Source organism: Felis catus, chromosome E1, assembly GCF_018350175.1.
Source record: "Felis catus isolate Fca126 chromosome E1, F.catus_Fca126_mat1.0, whole genome shotgun sequence".
Lineage (NCBI taxonomy): Eukaryota > Metazoa > Chordata > Mammalia > Carnivora > Felidae > Felis > Felis catus.
The window spans coordinates 963,096-981,364 of NC_058381.1; the positions used below are offsets into that span (position 1 = coordinate 963,096).

General features: G+C 58.1%; 1 protein-coding gene and 1 long non-coding RNA gene across 2 annotated transcripts in view; both read left to right on the forward strand.

The window, feature by feature from the left end:
• Positions 1–7,436, forward strand: part of AIPL1 (aryl hydrocarbon receptor interacting protein like 1) — a 37,721-nt gene extending 30,285 nt beyond the window's left edge. The window contains exon 7 of the mRNA XM_045044619.1: positions 6,737–7,436. Coding sequence (XP_044900554.1) covers positions 6,737–6,786 — 50 coding nt within the window. The 3' untranslated portion in view covers positions 6,787–7,436. The remainder of the gene's footprint in view (positions 1–6,736) is intronic.
• A 7,910-nt stretch (positions 7,437–15,346) lies between these two features.
• LOC123382098 lies at positions 15,347–18,050 on the forward strand. Its single transcript, XR_006589936.1, has 3 exons — positions 15,347–16,118; positions 16,699–16,990; positions 17,916–18,050. It is a non-coding gene; the product is annotated as an uncharacterized LOC123382098 (long non-coding RNA).
• Positions 18,051–18,269: the final 219 nt, after the last annotated feature.

The following is an 18,269-nucleotide window of genomic DNA, read 5'->3' on the forward strand; positions in this document are numbered from 1 at the left end:
TCCTTCCTTCCTTTCTGTCAGAAAGGGAGAGAGGGCCGGGGTGGGGGGCGGAGAGAGAGAATCCCAAGCAGGCTCCAAGGTCAGCGTGGAGCCTAACATGGGGCTCGATCTTACAACCCTGGGATCATGACCCGAGCCGCCCTCAAGAGTCGGACGCTCAACCTGCTGAGCCATCAGGCGCCACACTTTTTTTTTTTTTCTTCCAGTTTTCTACACACTCCTTTTTTCTTGATTAATCTCCTCAGAGAGGCTATCAGTTGTATTAGCCTTTCCAAGGAGATGACTCTGGTGATTTTCGTGATTGTTTATCTAAGTTTTAGGTCATTGATTTTCCCTCTTCTCCTTCTTCTTGTTTCCTGTCTGTCTCCTGCTTTCCCTGAATTTCATTTCCTTTCTTTTTTGCACCTATAGGTGGAAACTGAGACCATTGCTCTCATGTCTTTTTTCTTTATTAACACAGGCATCTAACGCTCCGGCTTTTCTTTTAACCCCCGTGTTAGCTGTCGCCTACAACTTTGATATGCTTTGCTTTCATTATCATTCACTTTGAAATATTTCCCAATTGCCTTTTCCCCTTTGTTACCCTTTTCCACTGATTGATGGCTTATTTAAAAGTGTTTTGGCTTGATTTCCTGATATTTGGTGAGTTTCTAGATGGCTTACTGTTACCACGTTTAAGTTTGATTCCACTGGATTGGAGAATATAACCTGTATGATTTCCGTCTTCCTGCGTGTTTTGAGACATGCTTTATGGGCAAGCAAATGGCCTTGTCCTGGCGACCGTTCCTTGCATTCCTGGGAAGAATGTGAGTTGTTGATGGGGTGACCCCTCGATGGTGTGCAAGGCCCTCCTTCACATCTTCTGTATTCTTCGGGCACGAAGACAATGAGGAGGGCTCCGAGGACATGCTCTGTGCTGGTGGGGCTGGCGGACAGGGTCTCCCTGCAAGGAACCAGGCTTTGCTGTAACACGCCAATTCAGAACCCACGTATCTCACGCTTAGAGACCGTCTACACCAGCAGATGAAGATTACTCGATTTCTTTAAGTCGACTACTCGCTAAGGGCGTCAGGTGTGTCTGTCCTGGCTGGGGAGCTGGAGGGGGGGGGGGGACAAGCTTTCATCAGGGGACGGGATATTGCCTGTGGCTAAGCGTGGCTGGTGCCCTTTCCTTCAGAACTGAATGTGCCCGGTGAGCCAGAGTCTGCTCTGGTGCCTTAGATGAGGCCTCTAACTGCCTTGCACCCAGTGTGGTCGGTGGGCAGTGCGTGTGGGCCCCCAGCGTGCACGTTCCCTCTGACTGCTCAGCCCCGACCCTCGGGGCTCCCGTCCCGTGTGGCTGTTGGAGCCCAGCAGGGGTTAAACCACCCACCGCAGAGTCTGAAGTTACCAGAACGGAGCATTCGTTGTTCCGATGGGGAGCCGAAGCCCAGAGGGTGGCGGGGGCTTGGGGGAGGTCACGTGCTGAGTGGTGCCACGCGGGAACGAGTGTCAGATCTCCCATCCTCTCTCCACGGCTTCGGCCCTGGGCCGGGACCCGAGACAGCCCGGCACGGCCAGTGCTGCACAGCGTGCAGGCCAGAGGGTCAAGGTGAAGGGTCAGGGGGCCTTCTCTGTCCCCAAGACCCCCGTCAGGAGACGGGAGCCCGGAGGGGAGCACGGCCTGGGCCCGTCTGCTGTCTCTGGGTGGCGCTGGAAATTCCTCCAGGCGTCAGCTCCCGGGACTGATTCGTTCGGGGCCGAGGTCACAGTCTGTGACCGGGGCACACGGGCGTGCGGTCCGCGGGTTAGAGGCTCAATTGCCCCAAGCGGCTGCGAAGGCGAGGAGGGCGGAACCCGCTGGTGAGAGGAGGTAATTGTTCGTGCGCGAAATCGTGCTGCAAACCGCCAAGTGTCAGCAGGTGAGCGGGCGTCCGCGTGTTTTCGTCCCGGCGATTTATTCGGCAGATCTCTCAATCCGTGGCAAAGTGCTGTTGCTGTGAGGGCTTGATGGTTTGTTTTTCCTGCTTAAGCAAAACATAAATTATCTGGCCCATTAATATCCGGGTGCTTTAATCCATTATTAGAGGAGAAAAGTAAAAATCCTGCACGAAGATGAATGTGTGCTTTTAAGGTGATTAATAATGCGCAGCCCCCGGCACATCCATCACTCTGCCGATGGCCCCGGCCGGGAAGGGAGGACGGCTACGGGCCGGGAATCCTGCGGGCTGCCGCTGCTCAGTGCCTCGTCCGTCCTCGGCCCCTGCCCCCATCTCCCCTCCTCCAGAGCCCTCCCCAGCTCCCTGGCTCCTTGCCTTCCCCGTAAAAGCCAAGCTTCCGACACTCGGCGAACTGCGGGCCGGGGCACCTACTGTGTGCCCGGCCCGGCACCGAGGGCAAGGCCGGAGAGCCTGGGTCCGGTCCGAGTCTCTGCCCTCAGAGGATTTTCTGTGCATTCGAGAGAGGACCGCCCATGGAGAGGAATCAGGTGCTGTGCCCGCGCGGCAGGCTACAAGGACCGTCGGAGCTGGGTGGTCAGGGAGTGCTTCCTGGAGGAGGCGGATGAGAAGTGCGTGGTAAGCACAATGAAAGACATGGATTCTGGAGCCCCGCTCTGTGCTGAGCATCCCGCCGGGGCTCCTTGTCACGATACTGTGAATCCATCCAGTCGCCCTGCGAGGTGGGTATTGTGATGTCGTCTCACAGGTGAGGACACCAAGGCTCGGAGGTGGAGGTGCCTGCGGGGCATCACACGGTGGGGGCTCGGAGGGCTGGGTCCCGACCCTGTGCTTCCCCTGAGGCCCGAGGGGCAGAGAAGCTGGGGGCGGTGTGGACTGTGGGCCTGCGGGCAGAGGGGCCGGCGGGGCGGGCGGGTGGGCATGCTTGGACAGCAGGGCAGCAGGGTTGGGGCGGCCTCGGTGCCGGAGGGAAGGGACGCCCCCGAGCCCTGAACCAGGCCGGCCGCCCACCTCCGACCTCAGCAGCAGTACCGTGTCCCCTGTTGCCGGGACCGTGTCCTCCGTTTGGGGGAAGGAAGTGCCCACGGGCTCCTTTCTCCAGTGTCCCCAGTGGGATTGCCTGGGCCTGTGAGCCGGGCTCAGGGCCTCCCGGTACTTGTCCCCCTGCCTCGGCTGCAGGGGCCATTCCCGATGGCCTTACAGGCTCCTGGCGGTGAGTCGCCCCAGGGGGACGACGTCTCAGGGACACCAGCTGTGGCCAGTCCCGAGGGGCTTCTGCACGGAGGGCTGGACCCTGTTTATTACAGGCCGACCTGCACATCACGCAGTCTTGTAATTTCCCAGAGAGCTCGCTGTAGAGCTGCTAGGATCTCAGTGGACAGGCACCCGCACATGGGCGTCCCTCACCTCTGGCGGGGCCAGTCCGGGGTAGGGAACCGAGCCACGGCCCCCCCCCCCCCCCGTGGCAGGTCGCGGCTGGTGACAAGACCTTGGCCTCTGGATGGAGAGCTGTGGCTTACAGTTAAAAAAAAAAAAAGAAAAGAAAAAGAAAAAGAAAAAGAAAAAGAAAAAGAAAAAGAAAAAGAAAGCTATTTGGTTTTCATCTAAAACTCAGAGTCCCTTGGGTACCCTGTAGTCTGGCAGGTGCCTATGGGAGAGGCCGGACTGGGCCTGCTTGAGTCACGTGCCCTCCATTTGGACCAATCCCGGTGATAGGTTGTACAGGAAGCGCCGGGGTGGACAGTTCCCGCCACAAGCGCTGGGGGCCGGCGGGCAGGTCCCCGGTGACGCCCCCTCCCCCGGCACTTCCTGGGGGACATGGCCCTGCTGGTGGCCTCGTGTATGTATTAGGATCTCACCTGCCTCCCTCTTTTGCTCCGTTCGGCTCCCCCGCCACGTGGTGCTCCACCTGTTGCATCCACACGACTCCTGAAACAGAATGCTACGGGCACCAGTGACAGTCACAACAGAGTTCACTGCAGTGAGAGGCAAGGCCGACCGGTCGGGACCAACACTCTTGATAAGAGTGCGGCCCCGAACAGCCGGGGTACAGAGTTTTTAAAGCCGATCACATCGTTTTATCATTACCTGGGAACAGAACAGAGAAATAGTTCCCAGATGAGTTAGAAACAGTTTCCAGATGAATTAGAAACAGTTTCCAGACGAGTTAGAAACAGTTGCCAGATGAGGTGATTATTTCAGACTTTCTGCGCCAAGTTGCAACCAGTGGATCTCTTTGAACTTGCCTCTGATGCTCTTTTCTTTGAGTTTTTGTTTCCTTCATTGGTGAAGCCTGATTTACAAGAGTAGGAAGCGTAATTTACAAGAGTAAAGCAAGGCTGTTATCTCTTGACCTTCAGTGTCAGAACAAAGCTGTTATTTTTCAAGCTACCTTAGCCCTACACTACAATTTAACCCTGACACACCCACGCTGTCCACGCGCGCTGAGAAGTCCTGCATCACGACAGGTGAGTGGCCAACATGGCCCGGTTGGGGGACCTCGGTGGCTCCAACTGTGGCTGCACATCAGTCTCCACAGGATGTCTACGTGTCCGAGTTAATATTTTTTATTTTATTTTTAATATTTATTTATTTTTGAGAGAGACACAGTGTGAGTGGGGGATGGGCAGAGAGAGATGGAGACACAGAATCCGAAGCAGGCTCCAGGCTCTGAGCTGTCAGCACAGAGCCCAACGTGGGCCTCAAACCCACAATCCGTGAGATCATGACCTGACTTGAAGTCTGCTGCTTACCCCACGGAGCCCCCCAGGGGCCCCCCTTCTTGGCATTCATTACTGTCGGCCGTTCTTATATGTACCTTGTGACCTGGTGCTCTGATGGCCGGTGAGCTCCAGTCTGGGGTCCTGTCCACCCTGCCTGCCCCTGTCCACAGCGCCCACCCCTGTCCACACTGCCCGCCCCTGTCCACAGCGCCCGCCCCTGTCCACAGCGCCCAGCCCTGTCCACACTGCCCGCCCCTGTCCACACTGCCCGCCCCTGTCCACACTGCCCACCCCGTCCACAGCGCCCAGCCCTGTCCACACTGCCTGCCCCTATCCACACTCCCTGCCCCTGTCCACACTGCCCACCCCTGTCCACACTGCCCGCCCCTGTCCACACTCCCTGCCCCTATCCACACTCCCTGCCCCTGTCCACACTGCCCGCCCCTGTCCACACTGCCTGCCCCTGTCCACACTCCCTGCCCCTGTCCACCCTGCCCGCCCCTGTCCACACTGCCTGCCCCTGTCTACACTGCCTGCCCCTGTCCACACTGCCTGCCCCTGTCCACACTCCCTGCCCCTGTCCACCCTGCCCACCCCTGTCCACAGCGCCCAGCCCTGTCCACACTGCCCGCCCCTATCCACACTCCCTGCCCCTGTCCACACTGCCCGCCCCTGTCTACACTGCCCGCCCCTGTCCACACTGCCTGCCCCTGTCCACACTCCCTGCCCCTGTCCACACTGCCCGCCCCTGTCCACACTGCCTGCCCCTGTCCACACTGCCTGCCCCTGTCCACACTGCCTGCCCCTATCCACACTCCCTGCCCCTGTCCACACTGCCCACCCTTGTCCAGCGGCAAGTATTTATGGGGCTTCCGAGGCCTCACCTGGGGTTAGGCTTCTCCGGATTCTGTTTGCATCTGCGGTGGCCGGAAGCCCGACGCCAGGCTGTTTGTGACTCACAGGTGGTGTCATCTGGGGCCTCAAAGTCACCTCGGAAGCGGCTTATGTTTCCAGGAAGCTTTTCCTCTTCGGGCCGGAGGAGTCTCCCGGCTGTGTCTTTGTGGGGGTCCAGGTTTGGGACCCCTCCCAGCCTCACGGACAGGTTTGACATCAGACCGCCTGCCTCGGGCCGCGGCCGGGTGTCCTCAGCCCCAAACACCCGGCGGCTCCCAGCGCAGAGCCTCTCGGTGTCCAGGGACAGAGCAGACCTCGGGCCCCCTGTTCTCCCCGGGCTCCTTATTTCCCTTTAGGGCTTCGTAGGTCCCTCACGTTTGTGCCAGCTCGATAGTGGGTTCAGGTGCATTTTTACAGCTCTCGTATCCGGCCACTCTGTATCGTGGGGAGAGGGGTCCTCCAAGGGACCGGGGCACACTGCCTCCGGAAACGGGCCACCGTGTTATTCTTCGCAAAACCACCACCGGCTTTGTCCTTTCAAGGTCCTTCTTTTCATTCCCCCCTTGTAGTGCCAAGGCAGGGGTGTGGGAGCAGGGCGTACCCCATCCCCGTGGACACACCTGGATGCCCACCCAGCTACCTGGCCCTCTCAGATCGGCAGTTTTGCGCCTCTCTTGGGGGCTGCACCCCCTCCCCTCCCAGGGCCGGAATTACAGAGAAGCTCTCGACCCTCCAGGGCAGGGTGGCGGTGGGAGTGGGCTTGAGGATCCTCCTCAGGGGATCTGGCCCTGATTGCCTGGGTTCCAGGGGTGGGCAGGGCGGGGGACGGCAGGGACGGGGGCAGCTGAGGGCTTGACCCCAGGGCACAGAACCTGATGAGCGAGTGGGTCTCTGGGCGGAGAGCCCGTCCTGGCGTGGGGACTACCCCAACAATGAGGCCTTCGGGCTTGGGGAGAAGGCAGACAGTCTCTAGGGGTCGAGGGTCTCCACGGGCTGAGAGAAGAAGCCCCCTCCCCCGGCCTCCGGGTCTCTGAGCACAAGGAGCCGCGATTCCACCCTGCGGTGGCCCCGTCTCTCCCCTTCTCTGCCCTTCCTTCGTCCTCTCTTTTCGGTGTTGTAAAAAATCCATTGGGTTTTTATTTGCTTTAAAAATACTGTTCATTTTCCTTTTATTTATAACAGTAATGTGTTCACGGTGGAATCCCAGGAAAATGTCAAGCACGAGAAGCTAGCTGATGCCTGCCCCCAGCCCCGTCTACTATCACTTATGACTATTATTGATACTTCGCTGTTCATATTTACGTATTTGCCACATATAAATAAGCACACAACTTAATAATGTATATTACGAAATTTGCATTATTTTATAGACTGCCTTCCCCCCCCGTTAATGAACTGTTATGAAAAATTGTCATTGCTCTGAGCATTCTTTGCAAAGATTATGTCTAATGGCTCATCCGTTCCATCGTATAGATGCAATTTCAGGCATTCGGTCAATTATTATGCATTTGGATAATTTTTTCCAATGTTTTAGTTTTATAAATAAGTCCTTGACGAGCACCGTTGTGCATAAATTTTTGTGCGTATCTGTTTTTTCCCCCTACGTCCATATCGCTGTGAGTGGAGTCGCTGGTTAATTTTTTTTGTGTGTGAGGATTTTGATTATGGTATGGAGGTGTCATACGGTAATGTGATATATATGTGTATATATATGTCATATAAAGTGCCAAAAATATTGTGTTCTGTAAAATCATGCAGTAAACATGACATGACTTATGGGAGAAAATGTGTTTAAGGCAGATCACTGAAAATTATGTTCTGTTGTAACCACAACACTAACAAAAAACAACCATCTTAATAAAAATGCTGTTTAAAAATTAAACTTCTAACAAATACAGCAACAACTGCTTTATTTTATTAAAAAATTTTTTAACATTTATTTATGTTTATTTATTTTTGAGAGACTGAGACAGAGTGCAAGCAGGGGGTACAGAGAGAGAGAGAGAGAGAGACACAGAATCTGAAGAGGCTCCAGGCTCCGAGCTGTCAGCACAGAGCCCGACGTGGGGCTCAGACCCACAAACCGCGAGATCGTGACCTGAGCCGAAGTCAGACGCTTGATGGACTGAGCCACCCAGGTGACCCACAACTGCTTCACTTGTAGAAGCCGGAAAGGGGTGAGGGGACGGGATGGGGAGGAAGTGCAGGGTGAAGGGGAGGAGGTCAGAGTGCAGAACAATGGCCTCAGGATACTTGCACTGTCAGCGCCCACGCGTCCCCATTTGGTCTCTGCCCAACACAGAACACCTCGCCAATCTGATAGATATGGGATCTCGTTTATAAATGTGTGGGTTTTTTTTTCATTATTACCAGGAAAATTGGCTATTTCTCACGTGTTGCTCAGCCAACTCTGTGTCCGTGGGAACTGTGGGGCCGGGATGGTGCCTGTTCCTCTGTGGGGGCACTCGGGGTTTGTTTATCAAGGTCTCTCTTTACATATGGAGGCCATTAACCCTTTATGGTCATAACGACGTCAAATATTTTCTCAGCTTGTCGTTTGCTTTCCGGTTTGGTTTGCGATGTTTCTCAGGTACAGACGTTCGTCACGTCTCTGGTGTCCCCGTACCATTTCTCCCCTGGCTTTGTGCTTGGAAAATCCTCCTGTACCTGGCAGTCTGTTAAAGACTGACGAACACCCTCTTCTAGATTTTTTAAGTTTCTGCTTTTCTAAATTTGATTAAAAAAAAAATCAGCCTAGAACGTACTTTCACAAATAGTGTGGTGACCTAATAATGTAGTTTCTCCCGATTTTTAAAGAGTTGGATGTCTTGCTATAAGCCTCTGCCTCTTCCTGTAGCACACGCCCATCTCGTTATGATAAACCAGGCTCACTCAACAGTGATGTGTCTTAGTTCATCGACCTGTGTGGCAGTATCGTCCCTGGTTTCCTTCCTGTAGGTTCACATACTTATATATTAATGTTTATTTTTGAGAGAGACAGAGCGTGAGCGGGGGAGGGGCAGAGAGAGAGGGAGACACAGAATCCGAAGCAGGCTCCAGGCTCTGAGCAGTCAGCACAGAGCCCGATGCGGGGCTTGAACCCACAAACCGCGAGATTATGACCTGAGCCGAAGTCGGACACTTAACTGAGCCACCCAGGCGCCTTTCTTTCTTTCTTTTTTAAAATGTTTATTTCCGAAGGAGAGAGAGACAGAGCGTGAGTGGAGGAGGGGCAGAGAGAGAGAGAGACAGAGAGAGACAGAATCTGAAGCAGGCTCCAGGCTCTGAGCCGGTCAGCACAGAGCCCGACGTGGGGCTTGAACCCACAAACCGTGAGATTATGACCTGAGCCGAAGTCGGACACTCAACTGAGCCACCCTGGCGCCCCAGCAGGTCCCTGACTGAAACCGTGTGTGGGGGTTTCCTGGGACTGTGACAAAGTACCAGAGACAGAGTGACTCGGAACCCGGGGGGTTTACGGTCCCACAGTCTGCATCGAGCGATCCGAGTTGAGGTGCCCGCGGGACCGTGCCCCCTCGCCGACCTCAAGCCCTCTGTGCGTCTCCCTGGCCTCCGGTGCCACCAGCAAAGGTGGGCGTCCTCGGCGGTGGTCCCGGCTTCTCCCCGCGTCTCGGTCCTCGGACCTCTTCCCGTAAGGACACCAGTCTCACCGGATGAGGGGTGCTCCCGACTCCAGCGTGACCCCATCTTAACTAATTCCGCCTGCCAGGTCCCTGTCTCCGAACAAGGTCCCCATGAGGTACGGGGACAAGCGCTCCCCGGACCCTTTTAGGCAGGACGCACTTCACCCCGTGACGCCAGTAACTCCGCGTGAGCAGAACACACAGCGGCGGGAACAGCAACGGAAATCTTTACGACGCGTCACGTTTCCACGCGACCGCATCATCCGCTACCTTGTGGCAATCACTTGCGTCACGTCGCAGCGTTCTCGCAAACCTGGCCGACCCGCGTTTATCCCTTAAAGGAGTTGTGTGCGTCCTGCGGTTGCTCACAGGGCCGTTCACGTCCGCATCCCCACGCCAGCTGGGCCCTCCGCTTGCTGTCCCTCCACGCTTTGGCGAGCGTTACGAGGCCACGCTTCCTCCTAGAAGGAACGGCCGTGCTTTCCACGGGGTGAGTGTGCCGGGACCGAGGAAGCGTGTGCGTGCGCATGTGCGCGCATGCGCGTGCGCGCGTGTCCTCCTCGGCCAGCGGACGGTGCCTCTGGCGGTCACCGAGGCAGCCACGTGGGGCCGAGGGCCGTGACACCAGCCACCCCCTTGGCCTTCACCAGACCCGCCATCGGGCGGCCACCTTCCCGGCTTGCGGCCCCCACCGGTGCCCCCGGCCACGCGGCGTGGACCGGCCGTCCCGGCCCCGCCTTGGAGCCGCCGCAGCCCCGTATGTTCCCCCATATGCTCGAACCTTTTCTGAAATTCTTCCATCTGTTCCCGGGAAACGCGAAGGAATTTAATGATCTTTTCCGGGGTTATTAAACCGACAGCTGTTGTCATTAATAGAGGACATTCCTGACTGCGGAGAACAAACGCGAGTCGTAACTGGGGCCTGTCACACGGGCTCCCGCTAACGACTCGAGCGACCGGCTCGCGACTGGGCGCGCGCGGGCGCGGGCGGCCCGTCTTCAGAGCGTGAACGTCCTCGCGGCTTCTCTGTTCTCCAGGCAGCTTTTGAGGCAAGATGTGTAATTGGCAAAACACAGAATGCAATCTGCCAGCCGCTGCCTCCTTTGGAAACGAAGGCGCTTGGGCGCCACAGAGGGAAGATTACGTTTCACCGTGTGTTTCAAATTACGGCTCATTTTCCGGTAGGATGTTAGAGGCACAGGGAAAACAGCTTTTGTGGTTCGGGTTGGAGGCTGTGCGCACCGTCACAGACGGGGGCCGGGCTGGCGTGGACGAGGAGCCACGGGGAGGCCACGCACGACCCGGCCCCCTCCTGCCTCCTGGCAGCCGCACGGATTGATCTTTGGGGCTCGGATGGCCCGGGAAAGTGCAGGAGAATGATGGGGCATGTCTCAGCGGGCCAGATAACGCCCCCAGGTGCTGTGGCACCTGCCCGGTGATGTGGAGTTGGGGACGGCGGGGCCGGGCAGACAGAACCACGTTCAGAACCGTCCCTGAGAAGCTGGGGGCCAAATGGCCAGTGATTAGAGAAGGGACCAAGAAAGCCACCTGTTGGGACTCGGTTGCCCCTGGCGGGGGGCCTGGGCCCCAGGGACTCCTCCCCGCCTGCACCGGCCTTCCAGACCCGGGGAGAGCCCATGGTGTGGCTGTGGCGGCTGCCGATTTGCTCTGGGTCCCGGATCAGGCCAACGGGGGAGACCTGGGGTCTGTGACAGGGTCTGCTCGTTGGGAGAGTGAGGCTGCTCCGGGCCTGTTGCCCTGGGGAGTGGGCGGCCCAAGGCCGAGTGTGCCCAGCAGGCGGGGATCAGGGAGCAGAAGAGGCAGAGGGGGGAGGGGACAGCTGCCACCAAGGATCCTCGTTCTTCTCCAGTGGGAGGGTTTCCTCTGAAACTTTGTTCATCCACCCATTCACAAATATGAGCTGTGTACCCAGAGGTACCCCTCATTTTGCTGGGCCAGGGGAGTATTAAATAGGAGCCGAGACCCTGCCTCGGTGGGGGGACAGACACTCAAACCACATGGTACTGTCTGTCGTGTGGTGACTGCTGAGTAGGGCACATGCCGGGTGCGTGGGGCGTGGAGGAGAGGCACGAGTTCCTGTGTTTGCTTGGGTCAGGGAGGGCTTCCTGGAGGAGGCAACATCTCTACCGCTGCGAGGGAACAAGCAGGCTCAAGAGGAAGGTGTGTGGGGAGCAAGGTCCCGGGGACTTTGTGGCAACTGAACCTTCCCGACGGTTGTGGGCCTGCGGTCACAGCCGCATTGGTGGCTGTGCTTTTCCTGTTGGCTTTCACCGCGCCCTCCCCGCCCGTTAGAACGTGAGATCTGGCAGCGGGGGTGGGGAGTTTGCTCGTGATGTGAATCCCGTCGCTCCAGAGAGAAAACCGTCTCCCGCCAGGCTGTGCTGGCACAGGACCGGTCATCAGGGGCGGCTTCTCAGCACCGAGGGTCTGTCCTGCGACATTTCACAGCCCAGGCGCTCCCAGACTGGGGGGCCCACGGTGACGGCTGTGTCCCCTCCCGTTCGTTTGTAACCGGGCGGGAGCTGGGCCTGTGTCGGGCGGGTTCGGGGAGCAACACCCCTGCCCCCAACGCCCAGCTCGTCTCTTTGCAAAGCTCTGAGCTGCCCGGGGGGCGGGTACCCCCAGGAGAATCACACAGATTTCACGTGAAGAAGTCACCTGCGGCCGGAAGGCTTGGAGACTGTGATCTTGGCTGAAAAAATCGAACGCCAAATAAAATATAGATTCTCAAACCCAAGCAACGCTGAGGGTCCCTTTATAAGATGAAAGTATTTTCCACGACCTCTCCCCGACTCCTGTTGATTCAAGTTAATTCCCATCATAATGTTGCTTGAACGCGTACCGACGCGGAAGCAGAAGCGAGACCCTCTATTTATGGCTCTCATTTCACTATAAAAGCAAAACAAATGGACAAATTACAGAACGGCAAACTAGGAAATCAATAAAATTCAAATTCACAGCATTAATTTAACGGGCTGCGGTTTTCCCAGACCTCAATCACCGCGCTCCTGTCACAGTCCCTAGGGAGGCTGACTGTGGCTCCCCAGCCCCCAGAGCCTCCCCCCAGGGCGCGCCTCTCTGTTCCGATCTTCGTGGCCCCCCGGGGTTAGCAAAAATAAGATCTGGTGTGGTCCCCGAAAGCTGGATAGCTCAATTTTTTTTAAGTCATCTCTGCACCCAACGTGGGGCTTGACCTCACAACCCCGAGATCAAGAGTCGCGTGCTCCGCCAGCTGAGCCGGCCGGGCGTGCCTGCAAAAGCCCGGCTTCCAACACACACACGCGCGCACACACACACCCGTGCACAGGCACACGGGAGCCCTCCTTGCACAACTCTTTCAACTTTGGTGTTTGACGTTTTCACAATACGATGTTAGAACACGTGAAAATAGGAAGGAGATAAACGTGAGCAGAGTCTGAAGCAACCCCTCCCCCGCAGAGCATACGGTCCGGTGGGGGCAGGAAGGGCATCGGGGGTGCTGGCGGCGGTGCTGATGGAGCGCTGGAGAAGCAGGGTGGGGGGGGATAGGCGCAGTTCCAAATTGGTTGAAGTCGGGGCGCCAGGGGAGCTGGCCACGTGGGCGTCTGCCTTCCAGCGAGGGGAGGGCACCCGCGGAGGCCCCGAAGGCAGGCGCGCAGCTGCAGGAACCAACGAGGGGGAGCCCCGAAGGGCCTGGAGTGGAACGTGGAAACCATCGGCCGCGTGTCTGAAGGGCGCCCCCGGCTGCTCTCCCCGAGGCCCTGGCCAAGGGCCAGGTGCCAGGTGCCTCCGACCAGGACCAGGGTGGCCGGATCCTCGGCACTTTGCAAAGCAGCACCAACCTACCGGATCTGCTTGTAGCTGGACGTGAGGAGGGGGAGGACGAGGCATCAAGACGACGCCCCAGGAACAGAGGTCCTGTTTCCTGACACGGGGAGACTGGGGAGCAGGAGTGATGGTCGGGCGGGGGAGGGGCGCGCCTGCTGTTTGTGGGCTGTGGGGGAGGGACAGTGCGTGGGGGTGTGTCCAGAGCCGCGGGCTGGGCCCCCAGAGGAAGGCACCGGACCGGCCTGGGCTGCAAGTCCCGGCTGTGCTGGTCTCCAGGGACGGACCTGGCCCGGCTCCCATGCTGTTCCGGAGGGGACCGCGTACAGCCTCCACCAGCAAAGTGTGTCCAGAGTCCCTCCCACGCCCCCTTGGGGGCGGCGATGTCTCATCGGTGACACAGAGGTTTGCTGGTCTCACCAACCGTCTGTCCCCCCCTCCTCCCCCCGCCCAGTGGCCCAGCCGGGTTCTAACATCAGGGGGACTGGGACCAGGGAGGGCACATCATGAAGTCTTTGCCACCATCAAGGGCGACTCACCCTCCTGGTTTGCCTGGCCCTGCCCTGGTTCGAACACGGAGAGCCCCACGTCGTGGGAAACCCCCCATTCCCAGGCGGACTGGGGGGGAGGGTGGTCACCCCGTCCTTTGTCACCTCGCAGGCATCGCTCACGGTCTCGTTCACACACCGTTGCCCCAACGTCCTGTCACCGCGTCGTAAACAGTCACCAGGTCAACGTGCTTGTGACCTTTGAAATGCTGGCTTAGCTCCTTCCCGGCTATACCTTCCTTGCTCTCGGGGTTCTGAAGCACCCCCCGAGCACAGGCTGTGCTGCGCGTCCGGGCCGAGGCCGGGGAGGCGGGGGGTCCGGGCTGCCCTTGGCTCTGACCACCCTCATGGCCACGGGGTTCTGGTGCCATTGAACCTGGAAACAGACAGCACTGTTTGCTGCGGAGATCGGCAAGAAGGAGGCCTGACGAGGCCGGTTGAATTTAGAACTCTCCTCTCCGTGACGGGGCCAGACATCTCCGCTCAAATCAGACCCAGGGCGTTCCGCGAAAAGCAGACACAGAGACTATTGATTGCCCAAGTTGGGTGAAAACTAAAATCCAATAATATACCTTGTTAATTTAGTGCAGAAGAGAAGACAAGTCAGCGCTGCAAATACAGGTTACAGGAGACACAGGAAGAAATTACTGTGTAACAAGCGAGACGCTAATTCCATACCTCCGTGCTATAAATACCACAGCGTCCCATCAGCCCAGAACTGAGCAGTCGTCTTTCCCCAGCTCGTTGGACTCAACCCGCCCTGCTTCCTTGTTGACTGGAGACTTTAAGTGGAGAGGAGAAATATGACCAGAAGGAAGGAACAGCTCCTTTTTCTTTCTTAAAGCCGCTAATGAAAGCACGACTTAGCAGTCTGCACGAAAACACGGAAAGCGACCTACAATTATCCACATTTAGGGGATGTGCAACGGAGGCCTCTTGGTCCTGTGGTGCTCCTGGAAATAGCAGTTGACGAAGAATTAAATCTTTAGTTTGTTGGAGCAGAGGAGGTCAGGTGGGTGCTTGTGATCAGTCCCAAACCATCTTTTAAGCGTCTGGCTTTCTGGGTCACGGCACGAGGAGCAGGACCCACGGTGGGGCCGCCCCGGCTTCTCAGAAGCCGGCCCTCCTCTCTCAAGGAGCTGGCGTGTTTGAAATGCATCTGTGATTGAAAACACTTAAGTGTGAGGCCCCTGGCGCTCTCCCCTTTCAAGGTGACAGTAATTGAAGGGTGGCTCCACGCAATCCTGACATTTATAATGCGGCTGCGGGAAAGGTCAGCTTCCTGTTGGATGCGCACGGGAGCCAGCGGGAGAGGATCTCGGAGAGGTCACATGGCGCGTTTGATATTTTCAGGGGCGCTTTGATTAATAACGGCCTCAATCTGCAACATATAATTATAACCCCCCACTCTCCACCGTGTAGAGTGGGCAGCTCTGAAGAATAACGCCACGGTTTCCCCCGAGGCGGGGTGTGAATGGAGGCCCCCGGGAACCTGGGAACGGTTTGTGGAAGAAACAAACCGTCTCGCCCCACGGGTGCAGCCTGGTGCTCTGGGCGCCAGCAGGGGGACTTCACCCGGGGTGCGGGTGAGTCGTGAGCAGGGCGATGGGGTCATATTTGGTCCTGTGTGCTCCCGGTTGCCAGTGCTGCCTGGGGTGGGGTGGGAGCCGTGGGGATGCAGGCAGGGACCCCGGCCCGGGAGGGGCTGTGTGCACAGGCTTGCGCGGGAGGGGGTCCCAGGGGGCACAGAGGGGGCCGGGCCCGCAAGTGTGGATGACACCCTAGCGTGGGGACTCTGAGGATGGCCCAGGGGCTCCCCGCTGCCCCCAGACCTTCAGGTCCTCTTGGGGCTTCTGGCCGGCTGCTTAGACGTTCTTGCAGAGAGATGAGGTCGGAGCTGTGCCTGATCCCGCCGGGCCCCTCCGGGTCACAGATGCGTGGCGCTCGTTCTGGGCACCGGGTCCCCCGCGAGAATGCGTGCCCAGGGTGCACCTGCAGTGGGCGGGCTCAGCTGTGGAGCCAGCTGTGCTCAGCGCAGGGGAGGAAACGGGATGGGACCCCAGCCGTGGAGGGAGACCGTCTGCCAGGGCTCAGTCCCGTGACCAGAGGTTGACATCTGGCCAGGACGAGGCTCAGGTGGGGGCTGGGGTCAAGTGGAGGCTGAGCCGCACGGTTTCTGCTTTGCTCCGGAGCACGTATCACTCAAGCGAATTCCTTCGAGTGTCCGATTCCTGGGAGGGGGGACAGCTGGGCTGGCCCAGCTTGGGGCACCCTGAGGGAGGTGGCCCCCCTCCACGAGTCGATCGTCGGTGGCCAACGGGAGAGTGGGGGTCCCTCCAGGCCGAGGGGACCTGCACCGTGTGGGGGGCAATTCAGAGAGGAGGCACCAGCGGCAGCCAGGCCGCCCTTTCAGTCGTGTGCATTTTCAGAAGCATCAGGATGTCCTCCCTGGGCGGGGCTGCCCCTGGCGTTTCTGACCCCAAACCTGCCTTGTGTCATCGTCATCGGACGGAGTCCTCGCCCCGGAGTTACCAGTCCGGCCTGGAGGTACCGACCTGTCGGGGGACACTCCCTCCTTCCAGAGCGGTGGTCGGTCCAAGGCCAGGGTGGGTCTTAGTGTGGCCACAACCACAGTCCGGGTCAGGGGGCTGCGTGTGGGGCCGCCTGACCGCAGGCCCCGGCCCGGCGGTCTGGGGGAGCTCCGGCCTCAGGGTGGTCAGTCTGCAGCCAGTGGCGGTCGCCGAGGGGTTACTGCCTCAGCAATCACAGGGACTAGCCGAGTCAGTCGGGCCTTTTCCCTCAGAAATTTACATTCCAGACACAGAGGGATTCATCAGCAGGACAGAGCAGGGGGCTAGCGAGAGGGGGTCAGAGTGGCCGTCTTCCCCTCTGCAGCCGAGGCGTTGATGGGATCGCGTTAGAGGCTCCTGATTCCTGAACGGCCTTCCAGTTCGTAAACAGCTTCTCGGGCTCTCTGGGCCGCAGACAGGCGCGACGCCTGTTCTCCCAGGGCTCTGCGTCGTCCACGCCCGCCGCCTTGTTGCCACACGTGTCCCCCGGCGAGTCTCCCGTGGCTGCAGTAGGGGGCTGGGTCTGGAGAACTCAGCACCTGCTTTTCTGCTCCAAGTCTCCAGATGTGACCGAAAAGGCATCACAGTTCACGACAGCCGTGGGAAACACCAAGCAGGCTCTCGGACCAGATACTATGGTAAGAAGTCTTCAGAAGACAGAAAGCAAGGGGAGCGGAACCAAAGGAAGCACCAAGTGTGGATGCCACGTCTAGGGTGCCTCCGCCACAACAGGCTGGCGGGGCGGCCGGCACGGCGACCGTCGGGCGTGTGGAGGCCGCTGCCCCATCCCGGTCTCCAGCTGGGAGCGACGGCGTGGCCGTGTGAACTTGAGCAGCAGGGCCTCTGCAGGTGGGTCCAGGGCCAGCGGGGGTGGGGGGGCTCGGTGATGCCGCTGAGGGGATCTCCCAGACCCTGTGCCCGCAGAGGGAGCTCCGGGTCCCGGCACCTGACAAACGGATGCGGCACAGAACGAAATGCAGGGAATTCTCAGAGAAGCGACAGTAAAGTAACTCCCAGGGCTGAGGAAAGGCTACTCTGTGGGAGACTGGCTCAGCTTCCTCCCCTGCACGAGGAGGACAATGATGGTCTCCAGCGTGGGGTTGCGGGAAGCATCCAGGCCGGCCACGCGGGAAAGCTTGACGTCGGGGGCCCGCATCATGGGAATCGCCGTTTTTGGGAGGTGCCCGGGGCCGAGGTGTGAGGCAAAAAACGCACGAAGCCCCAGACGATCAGGGAGGCATTTCGTAACACCACGGGCAAAGAGAAATATGCCGAAAACCTTCCAGAAAGAGCAACGGATCAAAAGAGAAACCGAGAAGCAGACGGTCCCCGAAACAGCAAGTCGGACCGACGCTGATGCAGGCGTGCAGGCAGCCGCACGTTCCAGGCTCTGAGGAAAAACAGCTTAAAGCACGATTTCCTCCGTGGCCTCGAGCGCCCCGGAGGGAAGGGGAAAGGCACGTTCGGATGGGCAAGGACTTAAGAGCACTGCCTTCTCATTACCCATCTGTGTGTTACGGCTTCACCTCTTCCTTCCAAGAATAAGCCTTAAAAATTATCATGTCGTTTGAAGAGCGGCCGACGCTTTGACAGAATTGAAATCAGTAATCTTTTAACTGACTCACGACTGGTGAATCAGTGACTGCACAGCGATTGAACAGCTAGCTATCCCTCCCCCGAATTCAGATCAGAAGAAGTCATACTGGGTGAATCTCTCTCTCCCTTGTGGTTTGGATTATGTGTGTTCAATTCATCTTCTTTTGGTCTTTTTCAGTAATTGTTTAAGAAGAACTGAGTGTAGTCGACACAAACGTTCCAGGAATGTCAGGTGCCCAGCACGGTGGTGGGACGCGGCCCCACGGCTCCACACGGCCACCTGCCACCACATGACGGGATGACAATACCAGGGACTACGATCCCCACGTGGAACCCCCCATCCCCATGTCCTCTTCAATCCAGAACCGGAAGGCTGGACCTCCCACCTCCCCTCCACCCATTCTGTCTACCCCCCACTTCTCACAGTCCATCTGACTAAATTAATACGGAAATGAGAGACCAATCAAAGAAGAGGGGAGATGCAAAACTCTAGTACAGCCTAAAGATAAATCGTGTCTGATTGCTAAAAACA